General features: G+C 40.3%; 3 protein-coding genes and 1 long non-coding RNA gene across 5 annotated transcripts; 2 read left to right on the plus strand and 2 right to left on the minus strand.

Annotated features, from left to right (window-relative positions):
• Positions 1-56: 56 nt before the first annotated feature.
• On the minus strand, positions 57-6905 carry LOC130698254 (diencephalon/mesencephalon homeobox protein 1-like). Its single transcript, XM_057521004.2, has 9 exons — positions 6671-6905; positions 5763-5900; positions 4741-4832; positions 4086-4187; positions 2302-2415; positions 2117-2226; positions 1674-2036; positions 823-1019; positions 57-692 (listed from the first exon to the last, which is right to left on the minus strand). The coding sequence occupies exons 1-9, from the start codon at positions 6822-6824 to the stop codon at positions 313-315; spliced, it is 1650 nt and encodes a 549-aa protein (XP_057376987.1). The 5' UTR covers positions 6825-6905; the 3' UTR covers positions 57-312.
• A 4475-nt stretch (positions 6906-11380) lies between these two features.
• Positions 11381-14228, plus strand: LOC130698236 (5-phosphohydroxy-L-lysine phospho-lyase-like). 2 transcript variants are annotated; one of them, XM_057520985.2, is made up of 12 exons: positions 11381-11487; positions 11552-11599; positions 11718-11833; positions 11952-12111; positions 12188-12262; positions 12338-12477; positions 12552-12699; positions 12772-12859; positions 12928-13047; positions 13118-13362; positions 13503-13688; positions 13764-14228. In XM_057520985.2, exons 2-12 carry the CDS (start codon positions 11559-11561, stop codon positions 13855-13857), a joined length of 1413 nt encoding a protein of 470 aa, XP_057376968.1. In that variant the 5' UTR covers positions 11381-11487; positions 11552-11558; the 3' UTR covers positions 13858-14228. The 2 variants fall into 2 exon arrangements, with proteins under 2 accessions (XP_057376968.1, XP_057376967.1); XM_057520984.2 differs by having other exon boundaries at positions 11464-11599.
• Positions 14229-14689: 461 nt separating this feature from the next.
• On the plus strand, positions 14690-18608 carry LOC130698248 (ras GTPase-activating protein-binding protein 2-like). Its single transcript, XM_057521001.2, has 11 exons — positions 14690-14807; positions 15252-15446; positions 15509-15686; positions 15762-15878; positions 15940-16026; positions 16087-16452; positions 16510-16656; positions 16730-16916; positions 16973-17163; positions 17216-17359; positions 17428-18608. Exons 2-11 carry the CDS (start codon positions 15349-15351, stop codon positions 17692-17694), a joined length of 1782 nt encoding a protein of 593 aa, XP_057376984.1. The 5' UTR covers positions 14690-14807; positions 15252-15348; the 3' UTR covers positions 17695-18608.
• A 300-nt stretch (positions 18609-18908) lies between these two features.
• On the minus strand, positions 18909-20087 carry LOC130698252 (uncharacterized). The gene is made up of 5 exons (XR_009003222.1): positions 19971-20087; positions 19882-19908; positions 19622-19806; positions 19337-19560; positions 18909-19277 (listed from the first exon to the last, which is right to left on the minus strand). It is a non-coding gene; the product is annotated as an uncharacterized LOC130698252 (long non-coding RNA).
• Between the last annotated feature and the right edge of the window lie 2009 nt (positions 20088-22096).

Consider the following 22096-nt stretch of genomic DNA (forward strand, 5'->3'; position numbering starts at 1 on the left):
GAATTTCTACAACACCGTTTATTGACGAGAATGAATTTGATAGAAAGAAAATCTGAGCTAAAACATAGATAATTTTTTTTTTTAATGTTTTTGTTTCGAGCAGGAGGGGCCAAATAGAGAACGTTCAGCTGTTGTAATGTGACTAGGAAATAACGGACAACATTTGATGGAAGAATCAAAGCAGTTGGGGAGAAAAAAAAAAAAAAGCATAAATTAATAATTTATTGAATGAATTAAAAATTTCTTTCGCCCACTTGGGATAGGATTTAGCCAATGAATGACTAACTTTCAGTTCAAAAACAACAAAAATGTTTAATCGGATTGACTGTTGGTTTCCGATTCGGCTGCCTCCTTGTTCTTCCGCTGTTGTTGCTGTTGCTGTTGTTGAAGATGAAATTCCATGGCGTGTTGTTGAAGACTGTGAAGTAAAGCAGCCGAATGCTCTTGGGCTTTGCGCCTTAATTCTTCTACGCTTCCGGGCGTGGCTGTCTCCAAATGGAATCCACTATTCTGTGCGGAAACACCTGATCCGGAACTGCCGGCACTAGCGAATCCGCCGACTGTCGACCCAATACCGCGTTCCATCCCGTTGAGATTGCCAAATAATCCAGTCGAAGGAAATAGTCCAGGCAAATTGAGAGCACCGATAGGTCTCGGTTTTACCGGGCAACACGGGCACAAACCAGAGAAACCTGGAATCATCAAAAACATTTGAGGTAATACACACATAAAATTCAGCAATTTCTTTAATTTGATTATTCAAATTTCATTGCATCCACTTTGGGTATGGAACGATGAATGATTCAAGAGGCTTTGACTTACCATGAAGGGGAGACGGGAAAAGCGAAGAGGCTGCTGCAGCGGCTGCTGCTGCCGCCGCAGGGGCGGACGGTCCCAGCTGGTGATGGTGATGCCCATGCCCGATGGGGAAAGATCTCGGGTACGCTGACGGGAAGGACCTCGGTGGTCCACCCAGGGGACCCTGATGATGATGATGATCCAGTAGGGACCGCAATCCACTATATACGACAAGGGCAAATTGAATAGTACAGGTAATCATGAATGATTCCAAGTAGGGTATTGATCCATTGAGTGCACAAATCTTTCATAAGCTTTTTTCCCGTGAATAATTCAGTCGATCAAAAGATTGTCGGTATCTCTTTCTCCCGACTTGTTTTCGATTACAAATCATTTAGAAAATAATGCCACTTTTTTTTTGTATACAAATAGATTTTTGTTTTTCTTCATCATCTACGTCTGCTGGCGGAAGACTAGCGTGAAGGTGACATGCTACGTGTCACTTCCTGATGATAATTTGAGGGTCGCGCAAAGTCAATCGTTTGGAAACGATGGGAATGCCGGAACAACAGCAGCTTCCCTCTTCTTCCGACAACTTCCTGAAGATGTTCGTTTGAGTTGAACGTGTTTGAGTAAATCACGATTCATAACGCTTTTTGGCAGCCTCTTTTTTTTTTTAGTCGTCACAAAGAATCGGAAGAAGAAAAATGGGACTACGTGGCTCATTTGATTGCTGTTCTATTACTACGGATTCGTGCTCGTATATGTACCAGACGAAATTGGATTACGAATCCCAGTGATGGACTAGGTAAATAGGCATTTTTAATCATTTTTTTTTAAAACTATGTTGATGTTAATTTATTTAGATGTTTTACCTGTGCGGAAGTGGAAAAAGATGCGATCCGTAAGAAGAGCCGAATGGGAAACTGTTTGAGTTGTTGGCACTGCCATTTCCTAACAAACTACCACTGGCTGGTAATTTAGCCGATTCGGTTGTCACTGCTGGATTGCTGGATGGCGGATGAAAAGTTTGTTTGGATTCGGCAGACGTTCCAGCAGACGGGCTGACGGAATACACTTCTTCTCGATTAATTGCTGGCGTTGGAGTACCATTGGTGTCACGACGGTTGCTGTGGCGGATGCTTCCAGCGCTGTTGCTGCTGTGACTCCGTTCGTCTGAACGATCATCGTCCACTTTGATTTCTACCACAGGTGCCAAGCTAATGGCCGTCTGACTACTAGATGTAAAATTTTAAACGTCTTTATTTGTATACGATCTAGATTTTATTGCATGCAGAAGTTAAATCAAATGAATTACTCATCGTCGACGTCGATGTTGACTTGATTCGATGGGCTACCACATCCCGACTCGCATTCTAGCTGTTCCACATCCGGACTGGTGTCTCTTCCTTCGCCTTCATTCGCATCCTTTTTTAAAAATCGTGTTATAAAGGTAAAATATTCTAATCTTTTCAGCTTGACGAAATATTGCAAGCGACTTACCTGTTCATTAGGTTGACGATCAGTAACACGCTCTTCTTCTTCTTCGCGTCTCTTTTGCTCATCCTTCATCCGCTCCGTCTTGCGCCATTTGGCTCGTCGATTCTGGAACCAAACCTACAATCGCAATGTAAGTTACGACGCTATTTCTACTCCGCTTAATAATTTAAAGACAAAATGCCATTCTACATGGGAATGTTGTGGGTTTAACTCGATTTACACCTGTGATGCTAACACGCCAAGATGGACCACATTTCTGGTTTATTGAAAGACTTCAAAGTGGCAAAGGAATCAAATATGCATTGAATTGACAGTTAAACGTCGATAAGTTTTATCCAGTGCTGTGCTACAACTTGCACTCTACTTAATTGTTTAAATGGCGTAGCTCTCTCTCTATCTTTCTTTTTAGATCCATTCCCATGCGAGTTTGTGCGCCATTCTCTCGAAACCTTTTCGTTCGTTTTTTCTGAGGGGTGTTGCTGCAAATCGATGGCACATGCAAGTGAATTGTGCAAGAGATCCTTTTCTATTGCTGTGTCGAATCGTGTTGTGACTACGTTCAACAATTTCATATCCCCCTCTCTTTTTTTAAGTTAGTAGAACTATAGAGATCTCTGGCAAGTTAAAATCCCACCGGATGAAAAAGGAGTCACACATCTATAGCAGAATTTAATAGAGAAGAAATGTCTCTCTCTCTCTCTCTCTTTTTCGACTTGTGGTGTCAAAGCGACTCTTTTAGCATCTCCCCCCAAAACTTGATTCGTCTGGCTGCTGTAGACGTGGTTTGAATGCTTTACTTTACACTCATGTCCTCGCCTTTGAGCCAATTTTCGTAGGCCAATTCGACTTCAAAAGACTCCGTCGAAATAGCGGGGCGTGCTACTGAAACCTCTGTTACTGGTCACCTAGCAAAGTACACACACACACACAAAAAGGGGGGGGGGGAGGGTTAACATATTCCGAACATGGGTTTGTTCCTACCCTCTGTTGGTAATCCGATCCAGTTGCTCAGAGAAAAGTGTGTGTGTATGCCACTTGGATTTTGGAAATGTAGACGACATTTCTGAAGAAAAAAAGGGTTTCCCAACCTCTTGTTTTATGGGGGGGGGGGAGGGTTTTCAAAGGTGTAGGCAAGTTGCACGTGCACGTTTCTACCATTCAATTAGACGATTGATTCAAAGAGCGAGAAATGTGTGTTATATCAAAGGATGTCTCGTTATCTTCTTGATCTACGTCATCATTGATGTTTCTTGTTCTCCTATTTGGAAGAACCCAATCAAGTGGCAATCAAGTTATGGCGACTGAGGGATGTGCCAAAAAAGTTTGGATGACGAAGAGGGATTGAAACTTGGGTTCTTTGTACCATCAGAAGCTGACACATAGTCAATAGCTATTGTAGATAAAGAGGAGAACTCGATGTACATTTGTTATGGTGAGGACTGTAAGAGAAATAGGTGGGAGCGTTGGGGATCCTAACGGCATTAGACACCAAATTAGCCCGATCAAAAGCGCGCATTATCCCATCACACGCGCTCCCGCTTGACGCACACACAGGGTTTGGTTAACCTTGTTTTTACTTGGCCCTGTTTCATTTCGTGGCCTCCAGCTCTCTCTCGCTTGTTCAAGAGAATCTTCTATCGTTCTGACCCCCTTTTTTTTTATGTCGATCTCATTAGATATCCCTTTGGTCCTAGCGATTTTTATTCCCTTATATTTCCCTCTTTTTTTTTTGTTACTATTTTTGTTGTATAGTGTCATTATTCTATTGGATTCGAGAGAGATCTTACCTGTACCCGAGCTTCGGTCAAATTGATTTTCATGGCTAAATCCTCGCGTGTAAAGACGTCTGGATAATGAGTCTGTGCGAAAGCATTCTCCAATTCTTCCAACTAAAATTAGAACAACAATGTTTTTGTAGTAATCATTATTCTATAAGGGCAGCAAACAAAAACCAATCTGATGGTTTAAAAAAAAAAAAGATCAATCATGTATGCCACTTATTGTTATTATTCTATAGATGTGTAGCATTTGGTCTTCGACTTGATAGAGTGCAATTAGCCGACGTCCATTAGTTTGGACGCCCGTTTATAATCCTCTTTTCTCTCTTCGGTAGAAGCTTTCGATAGCAAAATGTACGTAGCGCCACTCGGGCCTTTTATTTGCTCCCTGACTGTAGTCTTTTTTAGTTTATCTCCAAATGACTGTAGATATACCCACACACATACCATATTGTTATGAATTATAAAGAAGAGGATGTTACATTAAGGAGGGGGGGGATAATAAAGTCTCAGTCTCGAGAGGTCACATAGGATTATTTAGTAATATTTTTTGAGATTTCTCTGTTGGAAATGGCTAACACAACGACGAAAATCTTTGCTTTTTCTAATTTAATTATGAATTTTTGAAAGAAAAAAATCAAATTTTTAATTAATAATTCATTACCTGTTGTAGGGTGAATGTGGTGCGATTGCGGCGTTGCTTGCGACGGGCAAACGACTCGTCGTGGAGTTCCGATGAATACGGATACGGTGAGTCTGCAAAAATGAATTTTGATCTTTTTAAAACACAAATCTTTTCGAAAATTGGGAATGGTCTTTTCAAATTGAGTTTTAGGATGTATTTAAAAAATGCGTTAGTCCTCTCCTGACCTTATAGTTAACCAGACGTACGACGAAATAGGGGCTAGCTTATAATTCTTGTAAATTCACGACTCCCGCGGGAATGTTGGCATTCCGCAATCTTTCCACCTCGACTTCCCCTTTAGCCTTCTGCCCAACTGAGTGTAAGTCTTTTTGGCCCGACTGGACTCTGCGGGAATCAAGAATGACAGACAGGCTATAGGGCGATGAACTAATATTAACAGCCGCCGACACGTATGTTAGCGAGAGAGAGCATCGACTACTAGAAAGCCAGTGTTACTCTTAAAAAAAACAAAAAAAAACAAGAGGATCAACGCATCGAAATGGGGTTTTCCTAGTTGAGCAAGGGAGAGCCACATCCCCCCTCTTCCTTTTTTCCGGATTTGGGTTAGGGACTCCTTCTATTCCGCATGCCACCAAAAAGCTGTCTCTAGGCCGAATTGAACTAGCCAAGCGCATAGAGAAGAATAAAACTATAGGACAAAAAAAAAAAGGGCAGCTCTTTTTAATGGTTCCCTAATGCCCCGTGTTTCTGCTTTTAGTGGCCAAAAACGTCTCTGGCAAACTTATGTACTCTCCGCTAAGAGACTAAAATCCTACTAATAATGATCTTATCAAGCTCTTAAAGCTCTACCAACTCGGACCCATCAATATTTGTTTTGATTTTCGGCTTTTATTCCGTACGCCATTCGTTTTCGTCGCTATTCTTAATCATGATAAATCTCGGCTCTAATTGGGAATGCTCTTCATTTTATTATGATATCAACGATGGTTTGAAGAAGGAAATTGGCAAAAGAAAATATTAAATAAAAAATTTAAACTTACAGGTTAGCGATGCAGGTCCGACGCCGAATGATCCGGGCATATCCAGCGCTGATTGCAAACGGCTGGCGATTGACGGATGAAGATTGGCCGGCGGATAGTGGTAACAAAACATTTTTCTACTATCTTCCCTTTTGTCTTCTTCGAGAGTGAACATTGAAAACGAAAACATAATCAGTCCAAAATAGATTCCCAGTTTTAAAAAGCGCGCGGGGAACAACATAGAAAATAGCGGGATTGATAATATCGTAAAAAGACGTGATAAAAATGAGAAACAAAGGAATGGATGATGATGTTACGTAATCAAGCTTGATGGATCAAAGAGCTGAGGTGATACTCGAAAGCGGGGAAACACTGGGCAAAAGGTGATTTCAACGAAGTTACGTACACTCTGTGTGTGTATACGTCATTGTTATACCTACTTCTGTCTGCCTCGGTCGATTGATCATCAACTCGTCAAGAGCTAATAGTGTATATAATATATCTAGGGCAAGATAGCCGTTCCCATCTCTCCTCATCAGCTCGTTAATGAAGAGCTCTGAGTGAATTTGGCCAGCTTGAGGATCTTTGCCTCATCGAGCTGACGATTGGATTAGCCAGTTCAACTTTCTCCACCACCACGTACTGTTATATAGCTACCATCTTACACTATATACGCGTGTGTGTCTTTAATAAGATTTATCTCTCTCATCAGCTGATGGCGCCCTCTCCCCGACCGAATGAAGGACGGCCCAACTTCGTTAGCACGCTACTACGGATATCTACCAATCAATTCGTCGGATCTCTGCCCCAGTACGTATCACCTTTTTCTTTTTAATTATTACAAAAAAAGATAGAAATAGTCTTAGATGGTAGATGTGTTTGGCGAACAAGATGTCGATCTAGTAGAATATTTTTGAGTAAGAACTTACCGGCGGAACGATAAAAGAGAAGGTCCGGCTGGTTGGAGAACTGGATGAACGATTGCGGTCCGATAGTTGTGCTATTGCGGATGATATCGAGAGGTGTACGATGAGCGGGATGTTCGTCTTCCCGCATCGCACTCGATTGGAGAGGAGAGATCATCCGGAATAAATCGTCGACAGCGAGAGAGTCAAAACGAGACAAGAGAACCGATGGATGGATGGATATGGAGAGAGAGGCTGGCCATACCACGTACTAGGTTTAGTCGACTGTTCGGCGAGGGGTGGGCATTTTGTAAGGGATGTATCGAATCCAGCGCAGGCGCCGTTGACCGACCATAGGCGAGTCAGAGAAACAGGCTGTTTGCACGCTTCCCTCCCCCAATAGCGTCAACCGACTACCAGATAAATATCCATTAAGACCATGGACCTCACGCGCCGGCCACCGTGATCCATGTAGCTTTAGGCCGCTGGATTCCGACGGCCAGCAGCTTCTTTCTTGACTTTTCGCTTAATATTAGACACGCAATCATTTTTTGTGGCCATTTTGTGTTGATTCCTCATTGCTACTCGACACGAAAAGGCCCCCCCCCCCATTTTCATCCAGTTGGATGATCACTTCCGGCGTGATAAAATGAATTTCTTTTTTAAAGATTCAAGTGTTTAACGTGAACCACTATTTTAGAGCTAATGTTACATCCGCTTCTGTTTGTAAATGTTTTTCGCTAGATTCCGCGGATTTGCCAAACCGGAAGCTTGAAAAACTTCTTTCGGGCTTTGCAAAAGAGAAATAGCCGAGATTTCTTTCTTCTTTTTTTTTTTTTAATATAGAACTTCTTTTCAAATAGTAAAACTGTTGGCAGGAGAATAAGCTATACACACTGGTAACCGACCAATTTCACGCTAAATTCAATCAAAAAAATATTCTTTTTTTCAACAAACGAAAAAAAAAACTCGAGATTTGATCCGCTTTTAACGGGAAAGAAATGAATGTTCAAGATCCCCTGATTCCGGCTTCCGATTCAGTTTTCGTCTTTCATAAAACAGCGGTGTTGAACTGCTCCAACGAATTGAAACTTCGGGTTAATAAGTCGATCTGGGGGTTAGTGTTATTAATAATCAGTGAGCTCTTGTAGAAGAGAGAATTTAAGTCGACTGCTCTCTTTGAATATTCACGACTTCATTTACCATTTTATTCCACCCTCTTTTTTTTTTATTAAGTCTCTGAGACGCAGGCGTTGAAAAAAGAGTTTCCTTTGCAGAACAAAAGCCACGAAAGAAAATGAAATTAGCATCTAGTACAAAAGATTTTAATCAGCAATGAATTGGCACGGTCCAATCAATCTCTCTTTTCCCTTTTATAACGCTAGGCCTGTGTACGTTAGTTGGATTCGTTAAAGGTTCACGTTCGTCTTTTTGATGGAACGCTTAAAAACGTATGCAGATTTATATGATCGAGGGAATCGTTTTCTAACTGATAGACAATTGTACACCCAACAGAGCGCTTAATGATTAGCCCGAATGAAAATCGTTCCGCCCAAGGAATTGTTTGAGAGTGACCTACTGGGAATCTTCTTCTTCTTCTCCTTGTATTTTAACGCAAATCTACTACGCCATTCCAATAGGTACAACGGTAATCGTACCACTTTAATAGCTTCCACCTTTCTCATTACAAACGATGAGTTTCTATTTTCATGCTTGAATTATTTGTTTTGGCGGTCGGTTGAGCGTGGCAAGAACGATGGTATGCCGCAATGGCGTGCTCGTGTCCCGTTTGCATCCAGCTAATGGCTAAGATATCCACCCGATTCGATTCTCCGATTTGTTCCTACTTCATTTTATTGCGCGCATTTCGATTTTGTGTCAACAAGATCGGTGTGTACATGTCGTCTTCATTCCCCCGGAGCATCATTTGTTTTATATTTTGGCTGCTAGTTACACGTAGGGCCGCCCAAAAAGCTGATCTTTTCTGCGTGATGGCATGTCCAACTCGAAACAAAACTGGCGGATATATTTTAATGAATCGTCAGTTGGGTCTTGCATGTCTACATTTTGAAATACCCGAACAAGTAATTTGCTAATAATTCCATGTCTTTTTACTGACGAATAAGAAATGTATTAAACGTTGTGTTGTGCGTACGCGGACGTAAAGTTTAAGACTATGGCGCGTAATCCGCTGATGGCAGATGACAGGCATGTTGATTACTTCTCGATTGATATTAGTATTACATGCTACGTGGAATTGGGTGCACCAGTACTACCTACACACGACTGCCCGCTTTTTATTTTGCAAAAATGCTGAAATTTCTGTTAGAATTAAATTCTGTTTTGCGGTAACCAAAAGTAAAACAGTTAAATAAATTGAAGAAATGTTGTGGGTGTTTTTTTTTTCTTAAATCTTTTTTCTTTCACTTTCTTTTCAGGTCGCAAAATCCTATTTTTAGGATTTTTAGTTTGATATGCAAGGCGGGCAAGGCAGTACGCAAGGGAAAGATCGGAGCGGATCATACATAAACGTAAGGTATTACATTGGTACGTTGAATTAGATTAGACCACCCCCGTATCCAATACGGTGCATAGTAGATGTGCGGTACACTATGCAAATGATTTGATAGCCTATGCAGAGCTGTAGCAATCGTGACGGATGATTTCTCAACGTCTATCAACCATTGCTTATGCTTCACTTTTCTAGCTTACCGCCATGTTTTTATACAAATTTTAAGAAGCCTCTGATTTATTTGATGCGCACTTCCATTTTTGCCCAGTAAAGATCTAAAATGCTTGCTGGCCGCAGCACTATTCCCGTCCACTTCGCTTTCGTTTTCTCAACTTGATTTAAACACACACACACACAAGTTTTGAAATCCTTTTTGCGGGGATTTTGTAGTTGGGCATAAGAAAAAGAAAATCTTAATTCGGGACAAATTCTTCGTACGCTTCCTTATGCTAATCCGGTAGCCCGCTAGAAGGTAGGATATCCCATTGTCATTGTGGCTTTGTTCTTCTCATTTCTTTCATGATTTTTTAATGCGTACGAGAATGATCTTGGCCTGATTTTGCATGTCAACAACCTGTTTATACCACGCGGTAGCTCAAATATCAAGCGAAACAGATTGAAATGGATAAAGCCAAATGGAGAACAAGTCAAATATTCAAGATTAATTGTACTTAACGACCTCATAGCTAAAAACGAATCTATTTCTCCCTGAATATAAATGTTGTGTTATTGAGCTGTAATGTGTAGCAACAACAACACACAAAAAATCTTGGGGAAATGGGCTTAATCGAATCAAAAGCATGATCAAACCCCTCCATGTCATTATCAATATAGAGCAGGTCTCCGGCGACATTGTGACGTTCCACGAGGATTAGGAACAATTCATTATCGTTTGCGCATTTTAGCTCCTCCTAACAATAAATGCGTGATGTTTTAGGTAGCAAAGGAAAGAAGCAAGTCTAATAGTTGAACACAGCATAGGTTTTTAGGATGCCAATGAATAAGCCATAGACGTTGGAGTAGCGTCCGAGTTGAGAAAAGCGACGTGCCTGCCGCAATAAAATGACTGCTGGTTGTATACAAAGTGATGGTGTGTGCTCACTTTAAGTCTTGCCACAGCAGATAAGTGATGGAAAAATGGTTTGCGAGCGCATTGATAATGCAGTGGAGCAAGACGCCTTTACAGCTCGTGCACTATTTAATAATGCAGAAAGCTTCCCCCCCCCTTCTCATTTTGCTGCTGGTTCCACAACGCCGTCATAAGAACGAGTCACCTAACAGCTGAGACCTCCAGTTCGCTTTTCGTTTGCAATGTACTGCCGCTAGATATGCAACGACGATCTGCTGTACTTATATGATCGCCATTTCGGTCCGACACCCATCACATGTTTTTTTTTTTTTTTCTTTTTACTCTACCCCATCACATATCGAATTGGCATGGACCAACTTGATTTCCCTGTTGCTAGCCATTTATTTCTGCCCACCAATCTGCCCATGTGACGATATCAGGTGGAATCGGCATGAATGTCTTCCGCAATTTTATTTGTTTATTTTACGATTTTTAAAAAGAGAGAAAAAAGAATCGAAGAGAAATGGGCGGTAGAAACATCTTGTACAGCATTCACGATTGAATGCGGGAGTTACATTATGATTCCGTCTGGTTGGCTATCTCTGGCTATCCAATCATCTTTTATGCAGGACTAAGGCTACTGTTTGAAATGTTAATCCAGAAAAAAGGGGATTTTTTTTGTTTTGTTTTTATTCTCATAGTGTTTCTCTAGTTTCCCTTGTCCTACGCTTATTTAGAGATTCTATTTTAATATGACAAGAGTCCTTCTTCTCGCTGCATGGTTCGATAGGCGACATCTTCAAATCCACTCTATCATCGTTCCCACTTTCCTCTGCAATTCGGACTTCCTACGATTTTTGAAGTAAAAAAAAAAGAATCAATTTACAGACACCTTTTTCTCTTCACTTTGTAATAATATACTAGAAAAGCTTTCAATACAGTATTCTGTAAGTCACGTAGTGCAGGACATTGCGGTCGGTAGTGTCCCCCAGAGGAAATTTCAATTAAGAAATTCGCCCCAATCCTCCCAAAGGCAGAATGGAATTCAACAAACGTTGAAGTTATAGGAAATAATGTCTATCATTAGGTTTCTCTTAGTTACCAGACGATGACGTTTTCTCCGTAGCCAAGGCAACACTCGTCAGAAACGATTGCATCGGTTTTGCTTCCGAAGACCGTCACGTCGCATTTGCATGACCTTCTTGGATAATATGTGCAAACACTTTGACTTTTTTTTTATCTTGAAAAGTTCAATGACAAGTAAGCCTGGTATAAAAGCAACCACTCGTTTTGACATTACTTTGATTTGTGGCTGTACTTTCAGGTCAGTTATGATGCAGGCTCGCCATCAGTTTTCTACGCCATCTGACAAGTATGTATTATTTAACGACTTGTTGTAATTCAATGTCATGGACTTTGCGTAACTGTCTATTGATTTACCTTGTTCATTTTTTATAATTACTTACATCACTTTATTTTCCTTATTCTAGTTGGTGTCAGGTGCATTTTGCTGACAGTGAAGTCAAAGTTGTAAGAGCATCCAAGCAGTACATTTATGATGATTTGGGAAATGAGTTCCTCGACTGTGTTAGCAGCAGTGCCCATGGTAAACTATTTTTCTTTTTATGAACTCTGATTTTATTGGCAAACTCTTGAACTTGAGTTCAACACACTATCATGTTCAGTGTTGAGTTTTTAAAATTCAGTTTTACTTCCATTTGCAGTGGGTCATTGTCATCCTCATGTAGTTGCGGCAGGCCATGCACAGATGCTGAAACTATGGACTACCCAGGGATTTCTAAATGACACATATTCACAATACATGAAGAAGCTAATGGACATCTTACCAGAATCCCTCTCAGTCGTCTACCTTGTGAATTCAGGGTAAGCTTCTGTGGGATGTGTTGGTTGATCGTATAAGTTCAATTAGTTATCATAATATTTTTGTTATTATTATAAGGTCGGAGGCTAACGACCTCGCGCTCAGGCTTGGCCGCCTATATACTAAAAGACACGACGTAGCTGTCTTTGAGAGGTTGGTTTGTCATTCCTTATGTCGTTATGTTCACTTTTTCAAGATTTTGGTTTAAAATTTTTTTAATATTTGCAGTAGCTACCATGGAAATATTTCCAGTTTGGTGGATATAAGCAGCAAATCATTTAAAAGATTGCCTCAGGGAAAAAAAGATTTCGTTCACGTCATCCCACTTCCGAGAACTAGTAACAATAAAGACAACAATATTGAAAATGGTATGAATTTGTTATTATTTTTTCCTTTGTTCTAAAAAGATTTGATTGAACCTTAAAGTTTATTTCTTCTACAGACCAATCCGAATTTTGCAATGAGGCTCAGAAAGTCATACATAAAGCTTCGCAAAATGGTACACCAATCGGTGTTTTCATTTCGGAAATTGTCGTCGCTGCAGCTGGAGTAGTTATACCGCCCCCTAACTATTTCAAAACTGTATATCAGTGAGTTCTCGTGCTTTCCTTTAGAATAAGCTGCTGATCTTGGTTTTGCTAATTCTAATTTGGCCCATGTAGGATGGTTCGAAATCAAGGAGGGGTTTGCATTGCCGATGAAGTGCAGACAGGCTTAGGCCGCCTCGGAGGAGACTTCTGGGCGTTTCAGGTAGGCATTTTTGAGAAATTGTAACGTGAAAGTTATGTATACCACCACCGATGCTACTCCCATTCTAGGGATATGGTGTTGTGCCGGATATTCTTGCGTTTGGAAAATCACAAGGAAATGGATTTCCCATGGCTGCCGTTGTTACAACTCGTGAAATTGCTAACAGTTTACCAGAGTATATGTCTACAGTACGCCCGTTTACAATAAGTTTTATTTACCTGGATTAGCAATTACTATCAAATTCAACTATTTTTTTAGTACGGTGGCAATCCCTTGGCATGCGCCATTGGTAAAGCAGTTCTGGAAGTCATTATCAACGAAAAGCTGATGTATTCCGCTAAAATGGTCGGAAAATTTCTTCTGGAAGGGCTAAGGGGGTTGATGTCGAAACATCCTACCATCGGGGACGTTCGTGGGGTGGGTCTTTGTGTTGGCATGGAAGTAGTTTGTGGCCGTCCAGATATGAAACCAGCAACAAATTTTGCCAATCGCGTACTTTACCTGTAAGTCGGTCTATAAAACTTGACATATTGACAAACCTAAGCATCAAGCAAACCTGAATTCCTTCTAGCTTGCGGGCATTATACAACCCTTCATTGTATTGTATGTTTTTTTATTCCATATTTTCTTATGCACGCCATAGGTTGAAGGAGCAAAAGGTTATTGTAGCTACCCAAGGGGAAGAACGTAATGTAATCGCAATGACTCCACCATTGTGTTTCACATTGGAAAACGCCCGTCGTGTCATTGGAGCATTCGACAACGCTTTTACTAAAGCGAGCCAAAATGGTGATGTGGCGCCAGTCCCTCCTAATACATCTATTTTAGGGTATGCGTCGTAAAATGAATTCTTTTTTACGCATTACTTTTAATTACCACCTGGTTTTTTTTTTTCTTCTTATAGATTAGTAAGTATTCCGTCAGACATACTTGGAGAAAATGAGGAAGAAATGCCAGGTCCTGCAAAAAGACAAAGACAATATGAAGAAATGGACTAAAGTTGTTCCCCTTTTAATGTGATATTTTCCTGCTCCTCGTATCTGTGTTATATTTGTCATAAGTAGATTCTAACTTTGCTGTATCCAGGCCATCTGAATTCTTAGGGGTCAAACTTCTAGCATTTTTTAAGGAATGCTAAGATATCAAGAAAATGCTGAATACTGATATTGTGGTAAAGATTGTATAGGTCAAAACATACAGGTAAAATGGTGTTAAAATCGCGTGCAAATAGCGTGGATTGAATTCCAACTACCTAAAGAAAATACTCGAAGCGAAAGCTCATCTAAACCTACGTTTTAAGAGAGAAAGTTTTTTTTGTTTGTATTTCCTCACTCTCTTTTTGTGTTTAAATATCTTGACGGTCTGTTTTTTTTTTGTTGTTGTTCTAATTGATGTTTAACTGTTATATTAAATACATTTTTGTTTAAATTCTGCAGTTGCTTTTCAGTATATCGCTTTCTTTGGTTATTACCAGGGCCTTGAGAATTCCGGTGTCTATGAATTGATTAAAGTTTTCTTGCAACGTACTGTATGTATTCAAACTGTACAACTCCGCGTCAAAGCTATGAAAAAATGTTAGGACTGTTTTTGTTACCCTTGACTAGGAGTATACTACCCTTGGCAAATGAGGGTATGACTCATAAATCCTTGCAAACTTAAAAAATATGAAAGAAAAGGGGAAAAAATTATTCACTAAGAAAAACATTTTTATAAAATGGTTATGTAATTTTCACATAACTGCTGTAGCAAAATTGCAAAAGCAAAGATAAATTTATAATTCATTTTAGGAGATCGAGAAACGCTGCCCGAAGCGGCTCCAAGCGGTCCTAAGCCGAAACTTAGATATAGCAAGGAGAGGGTAGAGGGAAGCGAGGTAGAAAGAACGCATTGGTCAGTGCATAGTTGCATGTGTTGCCGCGTACGAATTGCTTGTTACGGGTAAAAAAAGGTAACTTATATTTTAATTTAGGAAATGTTGTCTAAAGTTATTTGAATAAATAAAACTTCTTTCGAGTTTGCATTGATTGTTGCGTTTGTATTTTCTGAGTAGTGTTTAAAATTTTGAAAATTGAATCTCAAATCTGGTAGAAGTTTTTGAACTCCCACAGCGCGAGGAGAGATACTACCTCGTTGTTCGTTCGTTGTCTTGACATTCCTTTTTTCTTTGGTCGTGTGAACTTTTCTTTTAGGTTTCAGTTACTTGAAACCCTAACAAAGCAGTAGATTTCATTATATTCTGCGTTAAATCTTTAGTGCTTATTAGAAATAATTTCTTATCTGACGCCGTTTTTCATAGTAAAAGTGACAGTGATAAGAGTTGCCTCAGTATTACATTTAGTTCTTTTGTGTTATCTCAAGTCTGGAAAATTAATGGTATATATTTTTTCTGTAGGTTCAATTGAAGTTACTAGACTTCAGTAAACCATCCTGATCTTCCCACTTTAAACTTCATTTTCTATTGAAAACTCAATTCCCTGAGAAAAATCAGCATGGTCATGGAGGCAGTTCCAAGCCCACAATGTGTGGGAAGGGAGTTTGTGCGTCAGTACTACACCCTTCTCAACAAGGCCCCTTTACATTTGCATAGGTATAGAATGAAGAATGTTCTAGAGTGACTATTACTGATAATGGCTTTTGATCATTGCCTAGGTTCTACAATCATGATTCATCATTTGTCCATGGTGGTTTAAAGGAGCGTTTGCCTGAAGAGGTTCATGGCCAGCAACAAATCCATCAAAAGATAATGGAGCTGGACTTCCATGATTGCAAAGCCAAGATTCTGTTGGTTGACTCTCATCGTACTCTGGAAAATGGAGTTGTGGTTCAGGTATTCGTACAAACAGAAAAATTTTTTATTGCAAAATTATCTTACATTTGTAATTGAATAAACCTGCTTCTGAAGGTTTCTGGTGAGTTATCGAACAATGGCCAGCCAATGCGTCGTTTCGTGCAAACGTTCGTGTTGGCTCCTCAGTCCGCCAAAAAGTACTACGTACGCAACGACATCTTTCGCTACCAAGTATGTCGGGAAGAATGTTCTTAGGAGTACTTCAGTTGTACATTGAACGTTTCTATTTTAGGACGATGCTTTTTTTGACGATGAGGAGTGTGTTGACGAACGTCCAGTTGAAAACGAAAACGAAGTGCAACAGCCGCGTCCAACCCCGGTATACCTGGCAAATAGATTTTCTTGAAGTGGAAAGGTTGATTATTGTTCTCAACGGCAGGTCGAAGTTAATGCTGCTTCTGTTACACCTCCCGCTCCTGTTCCTCAGCCATCGGTCCAACAACCGGAACCGACTACTGGGCAATCAGTGGGAGTGAACGGTTCTGATCAACATCCCGAAGAAGACATCCGCCAAAGAACTACACCATCCGCTACCACATACACGGCTGTACCTGCTCATCAACCAGAACCCGTACAACAGGTCTCGCGACCAGAAAAGGTTGCAACTCCTCCTACCGTAGTGGCACCGCAGCCGGAGAAGTTTGAAGCTGTTACGGAACTGGTTCGAGAGCCTGAGCCACCTTCTGTTCCCGAGCCAGCACCTCCTAAACGTGCTCCTGATGTCGTAGCTCCTTCAAATCCATCGGTTTGTTAATATTTAAATCTTTTCGTGTTCAATCGATTATCCTTTGTGATTTGGCAGGCCCCCTCTGAACCGAAAACCTTCGCCAATTTATTCAAGAATCCTGGCGCCTATAATGGAACAACGACTGGTTTACCTTCAACCGTACCTCCATTTGGGTCTACCAAGAGCACCACAAGTAGCTCTAACTCTACGCCTGCTGCATCGGTAACTGAAAAATTGCGTAATTAACGAATAAAAGTATAATTTTGAGCCTTTTTATTTTGTATGTGTGATAAAGACCAACACGGAAATTACCACAGCTCCTACAACTACCAATGGCAACGAAAACTTTGCTGCTACTGGACCTTCACAACCCCAAAGAAACAACTATCAACAACGCACCGCTCGTCCTGCAATGATGGGAAACGGACGTACCGGATCGGGCCCCGGATCTTACCACAACAGAGATCGTGACCAAGACCGAGGCAAGATAAAACATACTAAACCTGAGATTTTTGATTTTAATGTCAGGTTATGGTAGGTGACAAAGGTGAACGATGGTCAGATAACCGTGCTCCTTCTCGCGATTCAACAGAAGAAATTGGTGAGTGGAAACAACCAAATGGGGACGGATATCAGCGCGAGAAGGATCGTGAATTCCGTCGATACGACGATAATCTTCAAGTGTTCGTCGGAAACATTCCCCACGTAACTACCGAGGAGGCCCTCAAGGTATTTCATTTATCTTGAAATAAATAGCAATAACTAACGGTTGTCCCAATAGGAACTGTTTGAGCGTTTCGGCCCCGTACTTGATGTTAGAATCCATGGCAAGAACGGTGTGAGAGCTGCTGGTGGAAGGGCTCCGCTTTACGCCTTTGTAGTGTTCGATTCACCGAAGGCCGCTGAAGCTGCGCTTGCCGATAAGGTAAAACTGTTCTTTTCAAATGGCGAAGGTAATGTGGGATGTCAAACATATTTATTGATTTGTATTAGCCGATGCTGAATGGTGATCACCGGCTAAATGTCGAACCAAAGCGCCGCGGAGGTCCATCAAACTCATCAGGTCCACGTGACGGTCAGCGCGGTGGCTCCATGAATCGCGGAGGTGGCATGGGAGGTCCTGGCAGGGGAGGACGTCCGATGGGTCCTATGGGTATGGGCATGAACAGCGGCCCACCACGCGAGGGAGGAAGTGGTGGAGGTGGTGGACGTGGAATGGGTAGCGGTGGACGTGGTGGATACATGACCCGTCGTCAATAAAGAAGGAAGGCCGTTTTTCTTGCAAACCTTTTAATTTTCCCATTCATTTTCTTCGTCCTCGAGCAGAATTTTCTCTCCACTACGTTAATTTAACCTATAAGTTTTTTTCGTCCTTTTTTTTTTTTTTTTTTTTTCTTTGCGTTTTTTTGATACACCAAACCCGTACCAATCGTACCATCTTGGTTTATCTCGCTCGCTCGCTCTGACCCCACTGTCTCATTCTACTAACTTTAATTGGACTTTCAGTCGCAATGTACATATTCGCATGGGTGTGTCATTCTTTTTTTAAAAAAAAACAAACAATCCCCATCAGTAGCACAATGTTTTGTCACTTCCGTAAAAAAAAGGAACGAAAAAAGGACAAAAAAAAAGGTCAGAACACAGTGTCTTGATGGTGTCGGGTATCGGACGAGAAACGACTAACATCTTTCTTTTTGTAGTGGAGAAGAAGGCATTACCACTTTGGCTATTTTGCCAACAGGTTAAAAACTATCAAAACATTAAGTGAACACTAATACGTGGTGGCTATAAACGTGATTCCAGCTTCGGTGATGGGCAACCTTTGTGTCGACATCCTCGGTTACTCCTTTTTCACGTAGAATTTAAAAGGAAAATCACACGTCCCCGGGTTCTAGTCGCAGCACTCGTGTCTGGATTTCATTTGGGATCGTACAGAATTCAACCACCTTCACACTTCCCTTGCTGACGTGTAATAATCGGTCTCCTTAAATGTTCGCTTTCTCCCATGCCTTCTCTTTTTGTTGCAATTTTCTATCGTATAATTTGTCCTCTCAATCCTCCAATCTATCATTTTCTGTAAACGGTTCTAACTCATGCTGCTGTGTAGATTCGGGAGGTTCATCAACAGTGGATGTGTTGTGTTTCTATCCTTATCCAACATGGACGCATTGGTATCAGCAAACAAACCATACAAATTTGTTCCCAAAAAAATCTCCCCACCCAAACAGCTACCAATAAAAAAAATCCCGAAAAAAAGGTTTAGGTAGTGACAAAAAGTGTATCGTGCCTGTTTTCGCTTTACGTTTCTTGGTCATCTTTATTTCTCCATTACGATTTTACTTAACTCCTCTTTCAGCTATTTTTGAACATGAGTATCGGTTTTGTTTGTGCATCCGTTCAAACAAAAGGAGATAACCATGTCGATATTGGGAAAAGAAAAGTGGATCAATTTTTTCTCTGTATTCTCGAAAGTGTATTCTCAATGTGGTAAAAAAAACAAATACCCTCATTTAAATTCCTCGGGAAGCTCTCGATTCAATAAACAAGCCGAGGCCTTTTTTAAGAGCCGTTTAAAATTTTATTTTTTGGATTTCCGTTTGTTACAATATCGCTATTGTATTTCAATACGTTGCCAGTAACCAGCTCGGCAAGTCTTTGAACAGTATAAATTCTCTAAAAGATAAAAATCCTATTTGACAATCATCAGTACTAAATCTGGCTTTAGTTTTTAATTCTTAGCTGCTCGTACCTCGGAACCGAAAAACAGGTGAAAATTAACTTCTAGTGATGTGGCACACAGTCCCAGGATGAACCCAGTACCAGTATAAATATACTGACATCTTCTATCAAATGAAACAAACAGATGAGCTTCATCATACAGATTTCTGTTATGTCAGTTTACCTTCATCTAAGGGTAACTTGTGATTTTCTTCTAATTCAACAAGTACAGCTGCATGTCTCATGGGACAAACTAGAAAAGTGTCAGCTTTCCTTGGGTGAAACTGAACTTTTAGAATTGGTGAAGAAAACCTGTACCTTTGGTTACATTTTCCAAGGTGAACTTCCCAAATAGCTATGGTGCTGTCTGCAGATGCACTTAAAATTTGTGTTCTACACCTTGACCAGCTAACAGAAACAAGTGGTTTAGGCAACAAAAAAACGGTAATTCCATTGCAATTTTTATTACCATAGTGAACAGACTGGCTGTAGATGAGTACTGATGAATCATCAGTACAGTGATCTTCACTGTTCCTCTTGTAAAGAAATCATAGACGACTATTTTTCTATCATTGCAACCGCCAGCTAACAGGGTTTCACACTTGCTAAAGTAGCATGTGACATTGAAATAAAATCAAGAGCTCCATCAAATTCCTATAAACAGAATATGTTAATATAAAAACAGCTGAAAGCCTTCAGAAACATTTTCAAAAAATATGTATATAATACCTCAGGATAGTTTTGGATCAAAAGATTCTGCATCAAAGGAGCCATTGTTTATTTTACTTAACAGGATGTTTAATCTTTATTTTACCTACCAATAAATCCAAATAAATCTTTTGAAGGCAAAACTTTTCAAAAAAAGGGGATATATATATATATTATTTTATTTTTCAATGACAAGAACGTATATATATACATATTGCTTTTAAAAGTAAAATATCAATTGAGAAAATAACAAACTACTGTCAGTTAACCATAGTTGCCATATACAACAAAGCATGTTGACTTCGATTTGGCAACAATATTTGGCAACCGAATATTTCTGCAGCACCTCGCTATCGCTGTAGCGTACTGGCGCGCTAGCATTCCGGCAAATATTCGGTTTATTTCAAAAACGATTAACTTCATGAAAAAAATAGCAATTTTCCCGGACTCAGCATTCAATTTTGAGTATATCCTGTGACATTCAACCAATTCTGGTGAGCGTCAACTTTTTCCGAAAATTCTTTAAAGCCCGACCAGAGTCATAGAAACCTGGTTGCTCTACGCTGTGTGTAAATGCCACAAGGATTTGCTGTGACATGTGGTCGAAATTTCAGCGATTTTGTGGGCGGAGCTGGCAGCGACGAAGAGCCATCTGTTGACTAGAATTAGAGACATCCTGACATCCAAAAGGAAAACCATAAGGAAACGACATACAATTTTAGTTGAAAGGCCTAGTGGATAGCACCTCCGATTGCAGTGAGGGAGACCCGAGTTCGAATCAAATCGCTGCATTTTCTTTTTTCCATTTCTTAAAGTATGCTGGCCACGCGCTGCGCTAGGTTCCACTTTCTACTGTTTTTCCACTCATTTCAATTCTGTATTAAAATTTTATATTACGTTATTTTATATTAGTATTATATCTATTAAGCCTCTCTGACAATTAACTTGTTTGCGCAAGAAGTATTGCGCGCCGACAGGCCGTTATTATAGTAGGCCATGCTTGAAAAAGACACGCTTGACTTGGCCATCCGACTACTCTAAGTACAAACCGCTGGAGTGAAGTACTAAGTACTTCCCCTTCGTTTGGCGGGTCTGATTGGCTGTCGAAATTTTGGCAGGACATAGCTCATTGGTTGGGGGCCATGTAGTACTCCACCAAAACCGCTAGGTTCGCTATTTAACTGCCAGAATTCGACCACAAGTCACCGCAAATCCTTGTGGCATTTACACACACCGTGGAGCAACCAGGTTTCTATGACTCTGGCTCGACTAATAAATAAGCCCGACTTTCTGCTTAAGTATGGCAATTCGTTTTACCTAGGATTCTTCGTCAACATGCAAGATGTTACCCCCTCGTAATGCTTTTCCGCTGAGTTTGTTTAGTTTTCTAATTTTAATCGTTGTTTAGTTTTCAAATTTTAATCTTCAATGTCGTATTAGCAAACTACTGTTGACAGAAAAGCTGATACATTGGGACAACGGTTACGGCAAGTGTGATGAATAAATCACCATAGATCAGTTGCCTTGCCTTCCCAATTGCAACAAAGATGAATCATGGAGTCGAAAACATTAAAAGGTGGTACTATTTTAATTGTTTTAATTGATATATTGCTAAAAGCTGATACATGTTTAGAACATGCTAGAATTCATGTCATCCTGGAGAGGACTAAAAAAAAAGAGCTGTATCCATGAAGCAGCTCATTAGTCATGTCCCAAACGAATGCCTGTGTCAGCCAGCAATCTTTCAATGGCTAACAGCATTTAATGGTTTTGAAAATCGTGGTTTGCACTCCCTAAGGAGACATTCCTAAATCCCACCTGTCAAAAGATTTGAATGCAACAATTTTTATTCTGAACTGATGCCTACCAAATTCTTTTTCCATAAAGTGAGGTGATATGAGGTTATAATGGAAATTGTTGTCAAGACTGCCGAGACCAGGTACATTTATTACTTTAACGTTTAGTGATGAAAACAACCAACTTTGGAACCTTTCTGTTTTTTATGGCACATGGAACGTCCAATCGGAAAGCTCATGGAAGATCTCTGTGGCCAACTCGAAGAATTCTTCCAAACTTTCGTATTCAAGATTTGGCCATGGTGATCATTTGCAACTGCATAGCCTTTTAGCAGCTCCTGCCAGGCATCTACAGGAATATGGCAGATGATGAATTTATGTACCATGTAAGCTATATCAACAAGAATGTTTTATGCTTATCTATGTCTTATTTTCCTAAT

Source organism: Daphnia carinata, chromosome 10 (assembly GCF_022539665.2).
Source record: "Daphnia carinata strain CSIRO-1 chromosome 10, CSIRO_AGI_Dcar_HiC_V3, whole genome shotgun sequence".
Lineage (NCBI taxonomy): Eukaryota > Metazoa > Arthropoda > Branchiopoda > Diplostraca > Daphniidae > Daphnia > Daphnia carinata.

Coding starts and splice junctions, on each gene's coding strand:
- LOC130698254 (XM_057521004.2), bottom strand. CDS start 6,824: ATGATCTCTCCTCTCCAATCGAGTGCGATGCGGGAAGACGAACATCCC. Junction 4,188..4,740: donor CCACATTCACCCTACAACAG/GTAATGAATTAT, acceptor TTCTAATTTTAG/TTGGAAGAATTGGAGAATGC. Junction 2,227..2,301: donor ATCGTCAACCTAATGAACAG/GTAAGTCGCTTG, acceptor TTTTTAAAAAAG/GATGCGAATGAAGGCGAAGG.
- LOC130698236 (XM_057520984.2), top strand. CDS start 11,481: ATGACAAGTAAGCCTGGTATAAAAGCAACCACTCGTTTTGACATTACT. Junction 12,478..12,551: donor AGACAACAATATTGAAAATG/GTATGAATTTGT, acceptor TTTCTTCTACAG/ACCAATCCGAATTTTGCAAT. Junction 13,689..13,763: donor CCTAATACATCTATTTTAGG/GTATGCGTCGTA, acceptor TTCTTCTTATAG/ATTAGTAAGTATTCCGTCAG.
- LOC130698248 (XM_057521001.2), top strand. CDS start 15,349: ATGGTCATGGAGGCAGTTCCAAGCCCACAATGTGTGGGAAGGGAGTTT. Junction 15,879..15,939: donor ACGACATCTTTCGCTACCAA/GTATGTCGGGAA, acceptor TTTCTATTTTAG/GACGATGCTTTTTTTGACGA. Junction 16,453..16,509: donor TAGCTCCTTCAAATCCATCG/GTTTGTTAATAT, acceptor GTGATTTGGCAG/GCCCCCTCTGAACCGAAAAC.